Source organism: Girardinichthys multiradiatus, chromosome Y, assembly GCF_021462225.1.
Source record: "Girardinichthys multiradiatus isolate DD_20200921_A chromosome Y, DD_fGirMul_XY1, whole genome shotgun sequence".
NCBI classification, from domain to species: Eukaryota; Metazoa; Chordata; class Actinopteri; order Cyprinodontiformes; family Goodeidae; genus Girardinichthys; species Girardinichthys multiradiatus.
In genome coordinates this window covers 41,516,839-41,539,034 of record NC_061818.1, presented here as the reverse complement: position 1 = coordinate 41,539,034, position 22,196 = coordinate 41,516,839, and the positions used below count along the sequence as shown (strand labels likewise).

Below are 22,196 nucleotides of genomic sequence, written 5' to 3'. Positions count from 1 at the left end.
CTTTGCTGCTGATATTGAATAAAGTCTTCCGGTCCACAATAATGACCTGTGTCATGTTTATTCGTGTTAATAAGGGTCATGAACATAGGTAGGTCCAAATATCAGTGTTCTTGTTTCGGTTCACTTGCTCCTTCTCAGCTCTCCGACATTCTTCAATATTTTCTCTCCATCTCTTCTTAGTCTTAGTTGTTTCTCATTTCTTTTTCATTTGAACTTTAATACACTTTTAACCTCAGGTCTCTGTGTTTTACATTCATGTATTTTAAAGTGTTTGTTTTTGCTGCCAACTCATTTCCCTCCACTTGAAATGTGTGCAAGAATCACCTTCTCTCACTTTTATTCGGAATATTAACTGAATTATGTCTAACACGGTATCTTGTGTTGCATCTGAATGCATATGATGATACTTCTAAATGTACTACAAAATTAAAGCCTTTCCCAGTGTAGCATCATCTGAGCAACTTAAAAAGATTAGACCAGCTAAACATTCTTCTGTGTAAATCGCTAAATTATTAATAATTGTTTTATTAATCATAATGTCTGATTTTATTTGATTTGATGTCCATGGTGATGTGCAACAGAAGGACGGAAAATCATGTAATCCTGCATGAATCCATTTATTATGTTGATCCAATCAAAATTAATTCTATGAAAAAGAAAATCTTTGACATACTCCTGAAGATGATTACTTCATCCTCAGCAAGTGAGACAACATTGGAAATAACGGCAGAACCTGATTTGTGTTTGGACTGTTTTGATCCTGTGGAGCTTCCTGAGTTATCAGAAATATTAGCTTCATCTAAACCTTCAACTTGTATGTTAGACCCAATCCCAACCAAATTATTTAATTATTTTAAATAATTTATAATTTTTTAAAATATTTTATAATTTTTAAATATTGTAAACCAGTCAATCTCAAAATTCTCTTAGAAAGGCTGGAATATGCTGTAGGGATCAGGGGAACAGCGCTAGGCTGGTTTAAATCTTATCTGTCTGACAGATTCCAGTTTGTTCATGTAAATGATAAATCATCTTTAAACTCCAGGGTTAATTGTGGAGTACCACAGGGTTCAGTACTTGGGCCAATTCTCTTTACTATTTATATGCTTCCAATAGGTCAAATTATCAGGCAGCATCGGATACATTTTCACTGTTACGCTGATGATACTCAGCTTTACTTATCCATAAATCCTGATGAGCCCAACCAGTTAGATAGACTACAAGCATGTCTTGAAGATATAAAAACTTGGATGATGTTAAATTTTTTGCTTTTAAATTCAGACAAGACAGAAGTTGTTGTCTTTGGACCGGAGTCTTTAAAAAAGAAACTGCTTAGTCAATCACTTAACCTAGATGGCATTAAATTGACCTCTGATAATAAAGTAAAAAACCTTGGTGTTATCTTTGACTAGGACATGTCATTTAAATCCCATATTAAACAGGTTTCTAGGGTTTCCTTCTTTCATCTCCAGAACATTACCAAAATTAGAAATATCCTGTCCAGGAGTGACGCTGAAAAACTAGTCCATGCATTTGTTACTTCAAGGCTGGACTATTGTAATTCTTTACTATCAGGATGTCCACAAAATGCAGTTAAAAGCCTTCAGCTGATTCAAAATGCTGCAGCAAGAGTTCTGATGAAAATTAAAAAGAGAGATCATATTTCTCCTATTTTAGCTTCCCTTCATTGGCTCCCTGTTAAATCCAGAATAGAATTTAAAATTCTCCTCCTCACATATAAAGCCCTTAATGATCTATCTCCATCATACATCAGAGATCTGATTGGTCCATATGTTCCTAACAGAGCACTTTGTTCTCAGACTGCAGGTTTACTGGTGGTTCCTAGAGTCTCTAGAAGTAGAATGGGAGGCAGATTCTTTAGTTATCAGGCTCCTCTCCTGTGGAACCAGCTCCCAGTTTTAGTCCGTGAGGCAGACACCCTGTCTACTTTTAAGGCTAGGCTTAAAACTTTCCTTTTTGATAAAGCTTATAGTTAGAGTGGCTTAGGTTATCCTGAGCTATCTCTGTAGTTATGCTGCTATAGGCTTAGGCTGCTGGAGGACATAATGACCACTTTCATTCTCTCTGCTACATTCTCATACTACTCTCCAATTCTGCATTATTTGCTGTTATTTAAGCTTTTAACTTTATGTTTTTTCTCTTTTCTCTTCCTAGAAGCTACACCTGGCCTGACTCTGTGTCTACCTGTGACACCTTTCTGGAGAGGGGAATCGTCCGAGCTTCTGCTGGCAACAACTTAATGCTCACCTTCTACAGATGATCCACATAGCCCTGTCTTTTAGTGTTTAACCCTTTCTCTCTCCTAGACATGGCTACTGACTGAGCTTCTACTGTAACTAACTCTATGTGCTCTCTTTCAGACTCTAACCTTGAAAACTGGATCAGAGTTTATCTGTTCTTTCTTTCTAGATGAAACGACTAAAGGAGCTACATCCATTAACATTTACTTTTCCTTCCCATAGAAAGTACTCCTGGATCAGTGCTTCTTTGTTCTCTTTGTGTCTCTGCTCTGTTCTCTCTAACCCCCAGTTGGTCGTGGCAGATGGCCGCTCACACTGAGCCTGGTTCTGGTTCTGCTGGAGGTTTCTTCCTGTTAAAAGGGAGTTTTTCCTCTCCACTGTCGCTACATGCATGCTCAGTATGAGGGATTGCTGCAAAGTCAACACCAGTGACTGTCCACTGTCTCTACATGCTCATCCAGGAGGAGTGAATGCTGCAAGTCACTGACTGGATGTAATCTGCTGGGTTTCCTTAGATAGAAAAACTTTTTATCCAATTTGAATAAATAACTGAATCTGACTGAACTGTTCAATGGTTATGATTAATTGGAATGTATGAACCTGACTGTTGTGAAGAACCTTGAGACGACATGTGTTGTGGTCTATATGAATAAAACTGAATTAAATTAAAAATTGCCCTGCGATGGACTGGCGACCTGTCCAGGGTGTACCCTGCCTCTCGCCCATAGACTGCTGGAGATAAGCACCAGCTCCCCCGCGACCCACTATGGAATAAGCGGTAGAAAATGACTGACTGACTAAATTAAAAACTGTTTCCTGACAGGGTTTCTGTTAGTTCTGTGCCTGATGGTTTGTTTAGATTTATGCCTCCCAGACGTATCTTTCCATAAATAAAATATGTTTGATGTTTTAAAATGCTAAAAATTGTCAACAAAAACGTAAATAAAATGTAGTTAAAAAACTGTTAAAGGTGAAAAGTCCTGAAGAGCCATATGTTTGGATTTTGAGCCACACATTTAAAATGTGGTTATTTGCCACGAAATAATTTGCTTTGTTCAGAAATGTTCTGATGATTCAGCCATTTTTGTATATCTAAAATGGAGTACAGGAACTCCATCAGTGACTTTGTGGACCAGGAGGAGGAGGTCCATACCAACTCCAGGGACTATCTGCGCAGATGGTCTCCACAGGTACCAAGGAATACAACAGAACACCTGGACCAGACCACTCACATGAAGGGGCTGTACAAGAGGGGTCAAAGCCATCTAAACAGATTATTCCAACAAAGCAAGACACACAGTGATGTCACAGACTCATTATCAGCTATCACAAATACTTGAGGCAGCTGCAGCTCAACAAACTGGGTTCAGGAGGTCATTACTGTTCAAACCAGGCTGGATTACTGCCACAGGCCCAGCTTGATTTAGGTAGATTTTTGACTTTATGTAAAGTTACTGGACTTCTAATGGCTGTCAGGAGGGTCGGTTCTGAACCTCCAAATATAAACCCAGCTTAGGGCATCTTCACAAACATGAAGCATCCAGCAGACGTTCTCTTTGCAGATTCTCTCCATTTTAAATAGTGGTTGACGAACTACTTAAATCACAAGCATGCTCAATCAAAAACAAAAAAACTGTTTTGACTCATCCACTTATCAGCTAAAAATCTTAACTCACGTCAAAATGAGTTTTTCTTTATTACTATTAAACTGTTCGTTCTCCTGTTCAAGACTCATTCTCTGATCAACCACCCTGCACAACTTTACGTTATTCAGCCCCGACCAGCTTTCTCACCTATAGCATCCATTAAACATTTCTACTCCCAGGATCAAAACTGACCTAGAACCATTTTTCCCATAATTATTTTACCCAGTTCCTGAAATAAACATTTCAATATTCTAATTTTTCTGTAATTCAGTTTTATGAAAATAGTGCTTTAAATGACTAAAGGCTGCAGTTTGGAGGAAATGTTTTCTCCTCACATTAAATCATCCAGATCGTCTTTTAGCCTCATGTTTCATATCCATAAACTGACTTTAGTTTTTCCTCGTTGCAGGCCAAACAGCAGTAAACCCAAGGTCACCCTTTATGTAATCTTTATGGGATAAAATCCTTCAGTTGGTTTTAACATGAGGTGTAACCTCTCTCTCCAAAGAGTAAAAACCACTCCTACATGTTAGGGCTCAACTTTATTGAAACAAAGGCAAAAAAAGAAAGAAACCTATCCACCTCTGGTCACCATGGTTTGGATTTTTGCTTCAATACTTCTGCATAAATTATTGCTTTTTAGGACATTAAAAGCATCCATAAGCACATTAGAATGAACTGTTGTGAGATGAAACCAGATACCCAGTGTGGCTCCATCCCAGCTGTTACAGATTCACCACAGAGCTCCAGTTCAGACCCTCGCCTCTCTGCAGCTTTAAACCAAAGTAAACAGGTCTGACCCTCCTGCACACACCCAGCCACCACCCGACTCCCCAGGACAACACTCCACTGCAATAAATGGAGACTCATCGATTTATTGAAACACCTTTAAAGTACAAAACAAAAACGTTACATGAAATGGCGCCTCCTTCTTGTGGCACCAGACCTAAAAATAAAAAGCCAAAGGGACATGGAAGGAGGAAGTGTGTGAGGGAGGGTCATCACCACTCATCCCTGATGTGTGGAGCTGCAGTGGTGTGTCTTTGTGAGAGCGAGGCTGTCCCCTGGTGTCGTAGGGGTATAGTGGAGTTACAGAGTCCCATGTTTTTCAGAGGTAATTTGCACATTGGCTAAAAGGAGCTGTCGGGGTTGCAAAAGAGGGAGACGGGGCAGAAGAGCAACAGCAGCACATAGAGAAGGGGGTTGGGAAAGGGGGTGCTTGATGGCCTTCCAGGAGAGAAGGGGAGAGGGCTGCTGACAGCTACTAGAAGCCGTGGACTTTGAGCTGCTCCTCTTTGGCCAGATCAATCTGCAAGAGGGAAAAAAAAATAAGTCTTTTAAAATCTGGCGCTAATGATATCACAATCCAAGGCCCTCAAGTAAATTCAGATGTTACCTCAATCAAAAACTGGCAGATATTCTTGCGCTGATCTCCCTGAAGTTGGATTACTTCACCATACTCCGGGTGCTCAATCACTGTCCCATTGCAGGCGAACTTCTGTTAAAAAACAAGCAAAAGAAGGTTAGAAAATATTCTGCTGTTTTACTTACCTACCATTTATCATTTTGAACCAAATCGTTTGACTTTTAAACTGTGCTAGTGACCAACATGGATTTCAGGAGGTTGTTTAGCTGACATTCAGGTTACAGAAGGAGAACATTTTTGTTAATGGAATGGCCCTTGGCTACAGAGCAGAAAAACTGGAAGCTTTGAAATCTGCTGTCAGGTTACCTTCTTGAAGGCCTTGACTAGCTTCTTCTTGTCATAGTCGGCCGAGATACCCTGGACAGTAGTGAGGGTCTTCCTGCCGTTCCGCTGTTGGATTCTTATGTGGATGTAGTCCTCTGTCCCGGCTGGGAGGCGGTCATCACCCTTAGTTGCATCAGCAAAGGGGTCTGAAAGAACAACAGAATCAGAACCATGCCTTTAATTTATAACCAAACCCCAGATTGAGCCTTTTCCATGTTCCTGATTAACTGACCAGTCAGCTCTTCAGTTGCTTGTGTTTTAAATGTGATGGTTGGGGGTCAGATTTCACACGAACGACCCAGAAACAGAAGCTAAATATATAAATAACCCCCCCCCCCCCGGATATATTTAACTACTGACCCCTCAACAGTAAACCTGAAGCAGTACTGGGCCTCTCCTTTAGAGACGCCAACAGCCGTTAGCACCGCTTAGGCCCAGTAATGGCGGATACTGGCCTACGGCCCTCAAGTCGGGTAAAAACTGAAAATCATTAATAACACACTTACAATTAGCTACGCTTGAACATCAAACCATTTACAAACTTAATAGACACTGAAATAAAATAAAAAAACGGGCTGAAAAACACCAATATCTTCGAACTGTTCTCCCGCCCTTCCCCCACCTTCTGCGTCGACCGAAAACCACTCACCAAAAGTTTGGAGGTTCTGGATAGCGGACATACGATAAGATTTGCTTTCCTTTCGGATAATAACTTGGTTAGCGAGCGGTTGGTCGGCGAACTTTCACTTCTTGCACTTGTCTTTGTGTTTGAGGGGATTCTACTTGCTGGGACGCCCGGTCGGCTCTGTCTCACCAGCTCTCACAAAATGGAGAGAACAACTGCGAAAACAAGGCTTTATAGGCCCGCCCCGAAACTGACGTAAATGCGTAACTGACGTGCGGATACGAATCCCCGCCCCTACGTCTCTCAACCTTACCGGAAAGGTGACGTCATTTTGTGTGAACATGAAGTGATCATCGCAACAGGAAAAAGACAAAAACAAACCTAAAACATGAAGTAATGACTAAAAACATGAAGTATTTATTACTATAACTACACCTAAAGACATTTGACATGTTTAAAGTTTTTACAAGAAATAAATCTAGATGGAATATTTATGCTTACAAGAATGCAATATTATAATGTTGAGTATTTTAAGTTAGAAACATCATTGTCAAACAGATGACTGAGGGTATGTGTGAGATGTATATATGAGGTATTCATATGTGCATATAAATAAAGTATTTTTAAATTAAATTGTGTATATATCCTGGAGCGTAGAAGAGTAGTTGTTTTTTTTTCTGATGGTTTTCTCTAGATAAATTAATTTTCTCGTTATTTAAAGATAAAAAAGGCCGTTTTCAAAAAAACGGTCCTCTAAAACATTAATTGTTCTCTCAAGATAATGGATTTGTATAGCTTTTTTCTTGAAAGCTCATAATTAGTTTCTCAGTGTTTTTAAAACCTTGCCAAGAATGGACTCAAGCTGAAAATGTTGGATCGTGGAGAACCTGGCATTGATCCACGGATCAGAGTTTACTTCTCTCAAGATCTAACAGACTGAAAATGCATATCTGTCTTGTAGAGATAGCTTTCTTATCAGCCCTTGTGCATCAGGTTTACTGTTATAATAAGCTACAATTAACTTACTGGTCAATTTTTACTTTTTTCTCTGATATTATTTTACAGATGTAGGGACACAGACACACACATACTCACATGGTACATGTACATACCATATATACATACATTTTGTATAAATATGTATTATTTGATGAAAATACATTAATTGCTTATGCATTAAGTGTGCTGTGTATTTTCTGTGGGAAAATGGCCATGAATGCAGGTCAAATGACAAAAAAGACGCTATGTATGACATGTATATAAAATACAAAATAAGATTTACTAAATATATATAGATTCAATTCTTACGTATGGTATTATGTAGTTTATGTCCAAAGCACTGGAGGTTTGGCCACCCGATGTCTTTCAGAGCTTTAATAATGTTGGTGCCGCTGTCTGTTGTCATACAGATGAGTCGGTCTTCGGAAAGGTTCCAGGAGTTCAGAGTGTCTTTTAACCCCTCGGCAATGACCTGACGTTTGTGATCATCGGGAAAGTAAGCTGTTTGCAGGCAGACACTTCATAGAGCCCAGTCATTGTCGACAAAATGCGCAGTCAAACTCATATATGGCTCCATTGTCCGACTGGACCACAAGTCTGTTGTGGCAGAGTAAAAACTTACAGCCGCCAGCTCTGTTGTAATCCTTTCACGTGTGCAGTTGTACAGGTGGGGCAAGGCAACTTCAGCAAAATATTTCCAGCTAGGTAGTTGTTGGATGGGTGCGAGGACTTGTTATCACTCATGTAAAAACTTTGTGCTGTAATGCACCTGCAGTCTGCTCTTTGGTATGCAGCTTGTCTCTGAGTGCAGTCCTCCCTCCTGTGTGTGAAATCACCGTTATCTATTTCCCAAGAGAACCAGCCTCCTACCAGCCACACACACACACACACACACACACACACACCCTGTCTGAACTGTCTGTTGAACTGTGCATATAAATAAAAAGATAGGGTGTCAAAAACTTTGTAGTTGCACTGCAAAGTGGGCTACCCTTGTCACAAGTAAAACTGACTGTGTATCGTTCTTACCTCTGAGTTGACTAAATAATACCTAACAGTAGTACATACCTTGCGTCTAAAGTTTTCAGCAGGTGAATGAAGCCAGACTTTTCCACTGTATAAATAGGCACAGTATCTTTGGCAATAAACAACGCGACAGCCTCCGTGATCGCTTTCCATCGGGGCCCAGTCTTTTCGTAGGGAACACTGTATGAAAATGATTCCCCTAAGATGGGTTGTCTCTTGGCAGGTCTGTTGTCTCTTTTCTGGTCTGTTGCTGTCCTGAGCTTTTCGTAGAGAACAGCATTTCTCCCACTCCACTGAGTGCTTCTGTTTCAAGTGTTGAAATAAATTCGTAGTGCTTCCATCTTTAGTAGCAACAGGCTTTAAACAGATTTTACAACGTGCTATGTGTTGCTCCAAGTCCGTGGTCGCGAAACCGAACCAGTTCCATATAATTGATGAAGTCGTGCCTTTTTTGGGAACAAGGTCTTCCTTGCTAGATGCCATTTTCGGCATTTCTGCGAGAGACAGGTCTACTGACGTCACTCAGCTACAGAGGCCCGAGGAGTTCACTGGCGCGACAGAAAAAAATTCCGATTTCCCAAAAATTAAATCTTAATTAATTGCAAATTCGAATTAATCGATAAAATCGATTTATCGCCCAGCCCTAACCAGCCCCGATCTGAACCAACTACAAAAAGCGTATGTCTCTTTGGACATAAAAAGCCACCGTAGCCGGTAGCAAAGGTGTGTGTTGTAAGGTAATCATACCTGTGTGTTGCTTAGCAACGCTCCTGGCTTGTTGTGGGACAAGGCACGTAGAGAACGGCAGCGTTCAGCACGCATTCTCCGACGGGTTTCCAACATTATAAATGAAACGTCTCAAAGTCTGTGTTGAATGAGCTGCTCTTCAACCTCACAATAATATTGCAGCTGTAATAACGGCATAAATATGCAGAACAGAGGAGCTGAACGCAGCACGTCTACAGATGTTTTCCTAAATATCCAGGTCTGTGTTCTGTCCCGCCCCCGTCATTTCTGTCCAATGGGAACAATGATCGTCACCTGCGTGGCTTTGTTTACAAGTAATAGTTCACTTGTAAAAAGTACAATGTGAAAACAAACCGCACCAAATGAAAAAAATAAAGTTCGCTTTTGGTCCGGACCAAACAAGCGGACCAAAGAACCTTCCTGGTGTGAATACACCCAGAAATAAAACAAGTGTTTTTTCTCTCTCTATGGTGAATGTCTCCAGCACTACACAGTATCATCTATTGGCTGATTTGAACATAACAGAATAACACTGGAATCTTTTTTTCCACTGAGGTTTAACCAAACTACGCATCTAGGACATGTCCATTACCCACACTCCACTCTTTAATACTGAGCAAAATTCTGATTTGAATTTTGCATAGTTGCTGGCAATTCCAAAAAGCAACTACAGGTGTGCACCACAGGGCGTCTTGTAAACTCAGACATGTCTGAAAATGTGACCTTAACAATTTTAGACCCTGTACAGTATCTGAGGAAAAGGCCAAGCTCCTTCTCATCTCTTTCTGCTATAAATCTCAGGAGTTGATTGGAAGTGAGTGTTTCGGCATCTGACATAAATCCAGGGAACTGGATACACTTGGTGATATTTCTTGCTCTGGGTTTCAGATCATACAAAATCTTGTTCAGTCCATCACAACTCATTGATTCTCCAACAGATCTAAGAATTGGCTGCCAACACTTGATGTTGATAGCTGGTTCTTGCACCATCTCTTTGTAAACAATTTCTTCCACTAGTTTTGGCAGATTCCCTTCAGTTGGGAGCAAAGTGCAGTTGTGACAGCTGAATATGCTCAGAGGTCCTTCTTCATCAGCCATTGTGAAGTTGTCAAGAGCTTCATTTAGGAAATCGGTCTCAGTGGGGCTAATGAAGTTAAAGGAAGCCTCCATTAGATTGTTTCCTGAAGTGCTGAGTGACAGAGCCTCTGTTAGAAATGGAGGGGCTAGCTGGACAGGAAGGTATTTAAATCTGTGCCATCCGAAAGCCAAGAGGTGAGCAACAGCAGCCCGCTCTCTTTCTTGAAATCTGTGATGCTCGTAGGTTGTAACAACATTTCTTTGTTGCATAAAAGAAATTCCAAAAATCATTGAGAATATCTCTGATTATTCCACTTCCCACTCCAGCCTTAACATCGCCATACTTGAGCACACCTCTGAACAAATTAGCACTAGTATGTTCTTGTCAGTAAATGCTTCAACCATAACCATAACCCAGTGTACTTGCCGGATCAAAATAGTTTGCTTTTCAGCAATATTTTATGGATTTTCAAAGAAATCCCATGCTGCTTGGGTGGAGGATACCTGTCCAAAATCCGCCCTGGGATCAATATCATCTTCATATTCAGCTATCAATGCTGCCACTGTAGGCTGATGTGAATCTGAACCTTCAGTGGTCACCAGAGTTGCTGGCTGATCATGACTGGCTTGTAGGGTGAGTACACCAGTGTGTCTGCAAGGTCATCAAAAGGTAAGTTTGGATCTGATCTAATAAAAATAATTTCATCATCATCATCATCACTGATCAACAGTTGCACTGACTGTGGCAGGACTGATGCCTGAGAGGAAGTAGTTTGGGGTGTTGATGCATTTTGTGAATTGCTGCAAGGTTCTTTCATGGGACAGGATGCACACACTAATGAGCTGGATGAGGATGGCTCTGCGTGGCTGGATCTGTGAGGCAAACGTGGCTCATCTGTAACATTGTTTGGATCAGAATCACTACAGTCTTTTGTCTTTGTTCAAAGGTAAATCCTGAGGAGCTTATGGTTCGTTGGCTCATTCAAACTTCCAATTGTTACATTGCCCTCAAGGGGCTCCTCAGAACCCATGAGACAAAGCATGAACTCAAAGTCTTCTAGTTTGCCTTTTTTGAGCTCCCATTGGGGAAAATTGTTTTTTACCCTTCTCAAGAACGTTGAATACTAAGTCATTTTTCTTTACAATCATCTCTGTTAGGTATTATTTAGTCAACTCAGAGGTAAGGAACGACACAGAGTCAGATGTACTTGCAGCAAGGGTAGCTCACACTTTGCAGTGCAAATCTACAAAGCATTAGCACCCCTCTCTCTTTATTTATAACATGCTGGTTCACACATAGTTCAACAAACATTCAGGGTGTGTGTGTGAAAGGTTAGGGTTCATGTGTCTTGATTTTAAGCAGAGAGAAAGGAGTGAGGATTGGTGCCAGTCCCTAAATGTTGCTGATAATAGCATAACTCACCCTTCTCTCTTATCTCTTTGTCTATGGCATGTGGGGGAAGAAAGCACTTAGAGCAGACACAAGTGATAAATAATATAAAAATATTAAAAACCCTAACAATCTCTGTTGTTCTACCTCCAGTAGGCCTTCTTACTTGCTTGTACACATAGCATGGTAGTTCAACCAGCCAAGTTAAAAACTTTTTGTCTGTCTCTCAGCATTCTTATTTCCAAGTCCAGGTCTTCACTGGCTATGGCAGGTTCCTACGAGTGAAGCTAGACGGGAGTTTAATTTTCTCTCTCAGGTGGTTTATCAACCTTTTTTTCCTCTGCTTCAGCTGGGGACGAATTCCTACAGTATTTGGCAAAAATGCGGTCACCGGATCAAGGAATATAAACAGAGTTCCTCTTCACCAAGGAGCCTCACAATATCTTGATCTACCTAAAAAATAAAGACAGCCATGAGATGTCAGTATTAACCAACTGGTAAATATACTCCAAGAAAGTTTTATTCTCGTAAATATGTATTTATTTGTGTATGTATGTATGTGTGTATGTATATGTATACATGTATGACAGACAGACAGTCTGTTCATTTTTTAGGATTTATCCATTTGTTAGGAGTGACTGCCTACTGCACAACACAGGAGAGAAAAACTAAATCCATTTCGTGTAGACAATGATAAAATAGCCTATGATTCAAACGTGGAATGAGGAGCTGTTGTTTAGCTATTCTGCTCATGAAAACACACTCAGCACAAAGCAAATTTTCACACGTACGACCTGTCTCATCATGGTTTACCTATCACTTATTCAGAAATATTCACAGAATTACACATACATGCCATGACTTGCACCTATAAGTCTTCTCTGCTGTGGTGGCATGCCTTTAAAGGATGGAATCAGGTTTAACACACACGCCAATCATCTCGTGATAAATCATCCCATTATCACGAGAAAACGGTCTTATCTTCAGTTAATGAGAAAATTGACTCAATTCAATTCAATTCAAAAAACTCGTTTATCTTGAGAGAACAATTGGGATTAAGTATATGCAGAAAACGTCCACTCATGTGAAGTATTCATAGCAGCTGAACTTTTTCATGTTTTGTCTCATTCGTACCTGAAACTTCAGTGCGTTTTACTGGGATTTTATGTGCCAGACCAAAAAAAAATAAATAGTGCACAATTAAGAAGAGGAAAGTCATTTAGAAAAATGTAAATCTGTACAATGTGTGCATTTCTATTCAGACCCTTTCACTGTCAGCGTGTTGGTTCATTGCCTTATGAGAAATCAATATGAACAACAGAATCAGAAACAAGATTTATTAGTAGTTAACAAAAAGAGTTGAATAAAGCTTACTTTATTCTATCATGGTTCGTGTGGCACTGAAGCTGCTAGTTTGGCAGTTGTTTCAGAGGCATCCTGCATATAACTAGAACTCCCAGAGCCGTCAATTTGACGGTTTTGAAAGTTTGACATGCCATATCTCTGGTTTATTAAAACTCTTATCTTCCTGGCATCCTTGTGTGTTCCTATGTCTCTATTTTTAGAAAATAACAAAGTAAATAAAAGATGTAAGTATTTCTACCTCTAACTACCACAGCCGCTATTTTAACGGCCCTATTATTTACATTAATATTTTTTTCCCGCGGCTGAGTATACGAGCAAGCGTTGCCTAGCAACTGCCACTCTAGAACAGTCTGAGAAGGAGATTGTTGGCGTCCTACAAATGGCTTCTAGAAGGATATTTTCTGCTCAAGAGGCCTTGGAAATGCTTCAAAAATTACATGATTGTGTTTCTGGGGTCGAGAGGGATTCTGACGGTTCTTGGTCAGCATTCAGTTCCAGTGACAGCGGGTCAGAGAGTGAACCTCCCCCGGCTAAATAATCACGAGTCGTCCCGTTAGCAGGAGGTTGTGGCGCATTATTTCAAGGTAGTAAAAGACTAGCCTATGTAACGATTTTATCATTTTAGGCTATAGTTTATAGATTAGTAAACTAATAATCTGTAAACTATAGAAACAGTGCCACAATCAGCGCAGGTTCAGAGACAAGGAGACGAGCCTGGTGCCCAGTGCCCAGCTATAAACCCAGCAAACCAGCTCACTGGCAGGAGAGAAACTAAAAAACAAGATACTAATAATGGAAAAAGAAACAATAAGTTAGGTCATAGATATAGTAGCCCAGTAACAACAATCTATTCTGCGCTTTACAGCGTTTTCATCGCAAGACGAGCGCAGACCTGGGAAGGAGGAGGAGATAGGAAAGGATGGGACTGTGTGGACAGTGGTAGGAGAGGAAGAAAGTAGAGGGAGGCTTCAGAACCAGAACACGTTGACAGAGCGCCAGATCCAAGATGCCCAGACCGTGTTCCTCTGCTTGGTGGACGCCGAAATGCTCATCCACGTTCAGGGCTGCAGGTTGGTTGAGACCCGCAGAGTTTTACGAGATGATTCCTCCTGGGACATGAGTGTGGAGGAGCTGAAGACATTTTTAGCACTAGTTTATGTCCGCAGAGTGAAAGGAAGCGTAACATGGAGATGTCCAGCTTTTGGTCAGATTAGTAAAGCTTTTTTTAAAATGTACCCACTACTCTGTATTATTTTTTAGTACTATTTATAAATAATAATAAAACATAATAGGTTTTGATCAAATACTATTATTAATTCTTGTCAAAACCATCATTTTATAGCGTGCAAGAAAACATTTAGCATTCTGACCAATGTAACGCGATGACGTCATCACCGCCTCGCATCCAGAAGGCTCGCCGTCAAACTCACGGCCCTGGGAGTCCTAGTGTTAAAGGAAGAACTGGGAACTGAATGAATCCAACATGCAGATAAACGACACAAAACATGTAACCAGCAATGTTCAGAACAGCTGGTCTTCTTATATGTTGGATGCTACAAAACGTAACTGTTCGGTCGTTCATGCTTTGGCTTCTTTTATTGCACCTGCAGTCAAAGACAGTTTAAATAGATAAGGACAATCATATTTCTTCTCTCCTGTTGTCAACAAGTTAAACTAAATAACTACAGATTATTCCAGTTTGTCTGTTCGAGCTTCATGTGTACTCCGCTCTGGTTCAGCGTCTTTCTGAGCCTTCTTCCGGATTCTTCTGTGGAGACCCTGTTTGTTCAAACAACGCTGCACGGTGGACGCATGCACCACCACTCCTGCATCTGCCAGCCCTATCTGCAGCTCCTTTACTGTCAGGTGGGGGTTCTCTGTTGCCTTTCTGCCCATCAGATGCGCAGTTTGCTTTGATATTTTTCTTGGCCTTCCAGATCTTGCCTTGACTTCCGCAGATCCTGTTGACTTCCATTTTCTGATCACGTTCCGAATGGTGGAAATCGAAAATCCAAAACACTTTGAAATCTTCTTGTAGCCCTTTCCATCTCTGTATGCATCAACAAGCTTCATTTTCAGGTCTTGGCTCAGTTTGACAGACGAGCCCATGGCTGCAGCGTGTTGACACCAGGTCTGTCTGCAGGGTTAAGCAGCAAACTAAATCAGTGATTTATCCTGGAATCTGGAGCAAACCTGCCACAGAACACACTACTTCCAATCTTGAACAAACTTCAGCATCTGGTCAGTCTGGTAAACTGGGAGGGTTTTATTACTTACTTGCTTTAATCATTCTTACATGTACGCTGTTTAATAAATGAACATACCGGCGTTCCAAAGAACTGTTTTAGGATCCGACTCTTTGTGCAGAATCATTCGGACGTTCATCTGGAGAAAACAAACCAGCTGCAGGGCCTAACGTCTACCGTGTGCCTCTAGCGCAGATCCGCTCGAAGCTACGTCACGCACACACGCAAGCGCAGTTGCATTCAAGGGCAGATGGGAATATGAAAACTTAGCACATATTACTCAATTGGACTGGATGAAAGGTTTCGTCTGACACTGGCGTTCAGGGCTGAACCCCGGACGTTTTATGCAGATTGGATTTTACTGAGGATTACATTTCAAACACACATCTATAAAAAAAAACCTGCATTAAGCCCCAAATGCCGTTAGAATCCCCGACGTTTATTAAAAAAATTCAATTCAGTTCAATGAAATGAAATGTGTCATTAGTGACACATCTACGGGGTTCCAGTAGTGCCAAAACATTTCCGTGTGTCTATGTTTATGTGTCTATATAAGGTGTACATGTAGTGTACCAGGCTGAATGTGTTATGCTGACCAATAGCAATTTGAAACAAGGACCCTGCTTTAAACTTTATATTCTTTATATGTGAAGACTTAAGGTGAAGTTCAAATGAATCCCCTCATATCTATGCAGCTGGAGAGATTTTGTATGCTTGTGTGGTGAAAAACAACTGAGTTCAGCTCTTCATCAAACAAAAACAGAGAGAGAGAAAGTCATTACTAGATTTATTTTCTAATGCGTGTCAATTAAAAAAATCAGAAACAAAATGCTAGGTTACTTCACTCTATTCAGTGTCTGATCAACTTTTACACAGAATACCATCTTTATATCTAGAACAGGTCTGTCTAGAGTCCACATGTCTCACTGAGATTATCTGTGTGGGAAATGTTTAATGAAAAATAAAACAGAAAGTTACAAAAACCGAATCAAGTCCAGATTTGCTAAATATGCATTTTTCTAACAGTGTCTGAAATTTCACTGCAACAACGAGCCCCCAACCTCTTTCTGACTAGGAGGGGGCAGTTTTACTATAGTAAAATAAAACCTACTGTTTCTACACAATAAGTATTCAAATAGAATGTTAAGTCCGAAATTATTCATACTCCTGGTAGATTTAGATGTTATGTAATGCTTTAACTGAAATACTGTATGTGATTTGAAGAAATATTTGCAAATATAATAAGCACACGATGTCTGTAACACCAATAAAGGCCTTTCCACTGATTTTTGAGAAGAATGTAGTTTCCCTTTGCCACATGAAATCTATTTTTATATTGTCCATAACGAAGATTTTTTTTAGATTTGATAGCCTATCCTTTGCACAGTAATCTTCTTTGTTGACTGGAAATAACTTTACATCTAGATCTACCAGGGGTATGAATTACATTTTTGACTGTAGCTGCTTTCTTTCTACCTGCAGTGCATTGATCATCATGCTCCCAGCTCCTGTTGTGTTTATGCAAGCAGAGAAGATCCACCGCGCACCGTGAGGTTTGCTGAACTATAAAAATGATAAAAGCTGGAATCTTACTTTATTTTACATGTACCTGTTGTTGTTTTTTTCTCTTTCTACATGATCTTAAATAACATTTAAAGTCAAATGTTTTTGTTAATAATTCCTAAAAACTGAAGAGGATTTATAATAATTGATCCAAAATCACACACTGGGCCGAGCTAATATTTACAGGGCTCAGTCAAACTGTGAGAGTAATTAATGTTATTATAATAAATATATGTAGGATCCAATTTAGCTGCAAAGCCAGGTCAGACTCCTCAGTGAAAGAGCCTTTCTCTGTGAAATCCACCTGGTTCTTGGCCGTCAGAAAAATAATTAGAAGAACATTCACAGAACTGGGGTACGCAGACAAGATGCAGATGTTTTGCAGAGTGTAAGCAGACCCTCCATGACATGCTGCTAGTCCAATAAATCTCACAGACAGATAAACATTAAAGCCAGACCCTTCTGAAGAGCTCAATCATCTGTCTAAAAGTTAACTAACTTTGCATGAGTGGCTGGCAGAGTACGTTGAACCAACAGGTTAAGGCTGAGGAGCCTAAGTAAAAATACGTTCTTTAGAGGTTTACATCCAGCTGCCATAAAACAAATGATGCTGCTGCTGCCTTTGGTCCAGGACGTCTGAGACAAGACAAGACTGAGTAAAGACATTGTCCATTTCATGACAAAACCAAGATTTGAGACAAATGTGTTCGTGAGACCAAAACAGATCCTGAGAACTAGAACACTAGGCTTAATATCTGTGATCTTCCATGCTGTTGACCCGTTATAACACCGCTAAGAAGCAGTTTGACCAGTAAGGTAAAGAGCCGGAGATCACCCTCTTTCAGTTTGAGATCCGGTCCTGGTGGAAAACAAGGGGATCAGTTGTGGATGTAGGCTCTGTGATAAGTAGGAGCCTGATATCTGCACAGCGGGGGGTTCTAAACCTGCTGGGTGCAGGGTAAGAAGTGGGCGACTTCCTCCTTCATGTTAGCTATTTGCTGTTGGATACTATGAGGGGTCAAAGTAACAAAAATGAACTTAAAATTAATTAAAGGTGTGAAATACTAAACATGGTGAAATTGAGTGCCGTAAAAACCAACGTGATTAATTTCGCTTCTATGAAAATTAGAATTGAAAAACTCCACTGTCGTGCCGTGGCTGCTGCCGTATTCTGATCTACCGAAAGTAACAAAAATTACACTGTGAACGCGATGAATGATAAAACTGAAGCAGTAAAAATGGAGGCGCTAAAATCAAAGGCAAATGAAAACAGGCAATGTTAAATTTGATAACCTTAAAATTTATAACATTAATATTAACCCTGTTATCATTTTAATGACCTCCAAATTCACGGATTCTAATTTTCACAGAGGCAAAATTAATCACCTGTTGGTTTTTACAACATTCACTTTTACCATGTTCAGTATTTCACACCTTCAGTTCATTTCAAGTTAATTTTTGTTACTTTGACCCCATATAGGATACAGCCTTGATGTCATTTCAGCCTGCCACGCTGACACTGTGGTTGATGCCCTGCTGAGCAGGAGTCGTGCCAAGGTAGTAACCCCCAACAGAATGCGTCAACTCCACCTCATTTCCAACCAACTAGACGTGGAAATAAAGATGTTTTACTTTTGTTAACGAAGTAAAAGAAGAATGTCGTTCCATAATCGTTCAGTTAGTGGTTAAATCTGAAAATGTCACACCTATTGTTTGAACAGAGAACGTTTGCATGAGGATAATCACATCTGTTTCTCTGTGGTCATTTCCAGATGTCTCCCAAAAATAGTATTTGCTTTGTGTTGTTAGATTGTCGCTTGTCTCTCTGCTGAAAGCAAACATCCACCTTCCTGAGTCCATCTCAGCTGTCTGCTTGTTCATGTATGTTTTATTGATAGATAGACCCCATGAATGGATCATATAAAACAGATCCCAAATAGGATCAAACAAACACTGAATAAAGTTCAGAAACCCTTCTTATTATGACTAACTACTCCTGAAATTTTGGATCTGTTATCTCTTTATACAATAAAGTTACAGGGGGATACAAAAAATATCAGATTGACCCTGCCAGGATTTGGATGGGGGATCCAAATAATGGACAAACAGAATCCCACAGGTATATGTATATTTCGGTGTCCACTGAGGAACATTGCGTGCCTTTCTTTGCATAAGTCCCATTTAAAACACTACAGACCAGTCAATAAATAAGGGCATTATATTTAGGTCTAGCTGACACTTATTATCATTTTAAAAATGTCATCATCTTAAGAACATATCCAGAATTTCACAGTTTGTCTCTTGGTCCAATAGAGATAATTTATTACAGCTTTTATAAGATACAGAATATATTACTGCAGTGTTTTGCTTTGTGGTCTTCCATCTACCAATACAGCCCCTCTACAACTAATGTAAAACTCAGCAGCACTAATACTTAAGAAGACCAGAAAGAGCTAATATTATTCTATTTTTTAATTGTCATCATTGGCTACTTTTCCATGGTACTATAGTTGTTAAGGTGAATTCCTGACCTTTTGACTTAACAATGGTGTTACCACCACAAGCTCATCAGATCTGCTTTTTTCTTATAGGCTATGTGGTTCCCTCTGGTCTTCTGGTGTTAATTTTAACATACCGGCACAAATGGATATTTGAGTGGAACTGGAAAATGTTTTAATAAAAGCAAACCTTAAAGAGTTCTTTTTTGTTTAACTTTTAGTTTTCTTGTTGTTATGATTACTGAGTAAAAAAAATTCAGTTAAACATGGAGCTTTAATCTCTGTTTGTTGTATTTTTAAATTATGGCATTTATTATATTTAGTTATTATTCTTTGCTGTTAAGGGATTGTTATACCATGTGTAGAAATTATATGCAGATTTTGACCAGTTTTTTATATTTTCCTATTTCTGTGTATCATTAGCACTGCTACAATAACAGTTAGATAAGGACTCTATTTATTGATGTGGTTATTCATTTAGTTGTCGTTTGTTATTTTTGTAATGTAGCTGCATATTTGTTTTTTAATATGTTATTAATCTTTCTATTTTGCATGTGAGATGTCAGTTTTATGTTTCAGAACGTTTATGTCTACCTGTGGTGTCTCCTCATTTTAATATAGCAATATAATTATAGCCATTATATACTAAATGTTTAAGTAGAAGACAACTGGAGTTTTTTATTTTCCTGAAGAATTTAACCCCATCATCAAAAGGGTGTTTTGAGTTAACAACTGAAAATGGGTCAGTTCAGTATAGAACAAGCCTTTTGGATAACAGAGGCAGAGTCTTCAAGAATCAAAGGCAGTCCTGTTGGCTTCTACTTAAGCACTTAGTGATGTCCTTGATGACTGAGAATCTACACTGTTGTAACATCATGGATTTTCCACAGAGGGACAATAAAGGATATTTCTTTTATATTCATTGACACAGTTGTGTCTGGGCTGCACGGTGCCGCAGTTGGTAGCACTGTTGCCTTGCAGTAAGAAGGTCCTGGGTTCGATTTCCGGCCGGGGGTCTTTCTGCATGGAGTTTGCATGTTCTCCCCGTGCATGCGTGGGTTCTCAACCGGGTACTCTGGCTTCCTCCCACAGTCCAAAGACATGCCTGCTAGGCATTAATTGGTCACTCTAAATTGCCCTTAGGTGTATGAATGAGTGTGTGCATGGTTGTTTGTGTGTTGCCCTGCGATGGACTGGCGACCTGGACTGGCAGACTGGGGTGGTGGTCCCCCTTCATAAGAAGGGGGACCGGAGGGTGTGTTCCAACACAGGGGGATCACACTCCTCAGCCTCCCTGGTAAGGCCTACACCAGGGTATTGGAGAGGAGAGTCCGGCCGATAGTCTAACCTCGGCTTCAGGAGGAGCAGTGTGGTTTTCGTCCCGGCCGTGGAACACTGGACCAGCTCTATACCCTCTACAGGGTGCTCGAGGGTTCATGGGAGTTTGCCCAACCGGTTCACATGTGTTTTGTGGACCTGGAGAAGGCATTCAACTGTGTCCCTCGTGATGCCCTGTGGGGGGTGCTCCAGGAGTATGGAATCAGGGGCCCTTTATTAGGGGCCATCCGGTCTTTGTACAAGAGGAGCAGGAGTTTGGTTCGCATTGCCGGCACTAAGTCGGACCTGTTCCCGGTGCATGTTGGACTCCGGCAGGGCTGCCCTTTGTCACCGGTCCTGTTCATAACTTTTATGGACAGGATTTCTAGATGCAGCCAAGGGCCAGAGGGGGTTTGGTTTGGGGACCAGTGGATTTCGTCTCTTATTTTTGCAGATGACGTGGTCCTGCTGGCCCCCTCTAGGCAAGACTTACAGCATGCGCTGGGGCGGTTTGCAGCCGAGTGTGAAGCGGCTGGGATGAAGATCAGCTCCTCCAAGTCCGAGGCCATGGTTTTCTGTTGTTACTGTTTTCTAGTTTTATTTTTTGAACAGTACTGTTTCCTTACATCTGTATGAAAATAACAGGGCAGTAAGTCGTCTACCAATATTTTCTTTATGCCATTCCATTTACCAATGCAAGTGATGCCCTACTCTTCAAATCTTTTAGAATGCCCCTGTTTATCAATATGCAAAGAAAGGCACGCAGCGTCCCTCAGTGGACACCGAAATATACATATACCCGTGGGATACCGTTTCTCCATTATTTGGATGGGTGTACAAATCCTGGCAGGGTCAGCCTGATATTTTTTGTATCCCCTGTAACTTTATTGCATAAAGAAACAACAGCTCCAAAATTTCAGGAGTAGTTAGTCATAATAAGAACGGTTTATGATCCTAAAGTCAAGAATGTGGGATACTGTTCATCCATTATTTGGATGAGGGTACAAACCCTGGGAAAGCCTGATATTTTTCATATCCCCCTGTAACTTTTGCATTTAAAGAGCTAACTGCTCCAAAATATCTGGAGTATATGGGGTAAGAACGCTGTCAAAAACAATGTGTATGTAAAGACGGAAATGTGTGCATATTAGTCAATAGTTGTGTAAAATCCAAAAGAGGTATTGTATATTTTCTCTGTAAGAATACAAAATAAAATGTTACAGCTTCAAGAAATTACAAACACAAAGTTCAAGTTTACAGTTGTGATTTATTCTTTATGAATACAATATGCTATAACAGTTTGTGAATACGATTTATTTTCTATGAGAATACGAATTTACATCAGCGACTTGGCATCATGTGATCTCAGGCTCAGAATATAGTGGGTGGAGTTATACAATGATGTACAGTAGGTGGCGCTATGCACCTCTGAATTTGTTGCGAACCGCCAGCAGAAGAAGAAGAGAAGAAGAAGAAGAAGCAGCAGCACTAGCGCCAAGATGACGGACCAACAGCATATATTAATGACATTAAGACATATATAGGCCCTGTCCCAATACCCACACTACACCCTACGCCCCTATATGAAGTGTTTACTTTGTACAACTGCATGTAGGGGTTGAAGTGCGCAGGTTACAAGCTGCAAAATTGGAGAATTGGGACAGTAGAGGTTACGTCATCGACTTG

General features: G+C 40.3%; 1 protein-coding gene and 2 long non-coding RNA genes across 3 annotated transcripts; 1 reads left to right on the top strand and 2 right to left on the bottom strand.

The window, feature by feature from the left end:
• Positions 1-4,766: 4,766 nt before the first annotated feature.
• LOC124863875 (eukaryotic translation initiation factor 1b) lies at positions 4,767-6,498 on the bottom strand. The gene is made up of 4 exons (XM_047358411.1): positions 6,307-6,498; positions 5,640-5,803; positions 5,304-5,405; positions 4,767-5,216 (listed from the first exon to the last, which is right to left on the bottom strand). Exons 1-4 carry the CDS (start codon positions 6,335-6,337, stop codon positions 5,172-5,174), a joined length of 342 nt encoding a protein of 113 aa, XP_047214367.1. The 5' UTR covers positions 6,338-6,498; the 3' UTR covers positions 4,767-5,171.
• Positions 6,499-13,895: 7,397 nt separating this feature from the next.
• Positions 13,896-18,674, top strand: LOC124864692. Its single transcript, XR_007037344.1, has 3 exons — positions 13,896-13,956; positions 16,615-16,685; positions 18,176-18,674. It is a non-coding gene; the product is annotated as an uncharacterized LOC124864692 (long non-coding RNA).
• LOC124864691 lies at positions 14,464-15,622 on the bottom strand. The gene is made up of 2 exons (XR_007037343.1): positions 15,211-15,622; positions 14,464-15,023 (listed from the first exon to the last, which is right to left on the bottom strand). It is a non-coding gene; the product is annotated as an uncharacterized LOC124864691 (long non-coding RNA).
• Positions 18,675-22,196: the final 3,522 nt, after the last annotated feature.

What these genes read in the sequence shown, in the direction of transcription:
- LOC124863875 (XM_047358411.1), bottom strand. Translation starts at nt 6,337, where the DNA reads ATGTCCGCTATCCAGAACCTCCAAACTTTTG. An exon ending in CCAGAACCTCCAAACTTTTG is followed by an intron (nt 5,804 to 6,306) that starts GTGAGTGGTTTT and finishes TTGTTCTTTCAG; the next exon opens with ACCCCTTTGCTGATGCAACT. An exon ending in TCTGCCAGTTTTTGATTGAG is followed by an intron (nt 5,217 to 5,303) that starts GTAACATCTGAA and finishes TCCCTCTTGCAG; the next exon opens with ATTGATCTGGCCAAAGAGGA.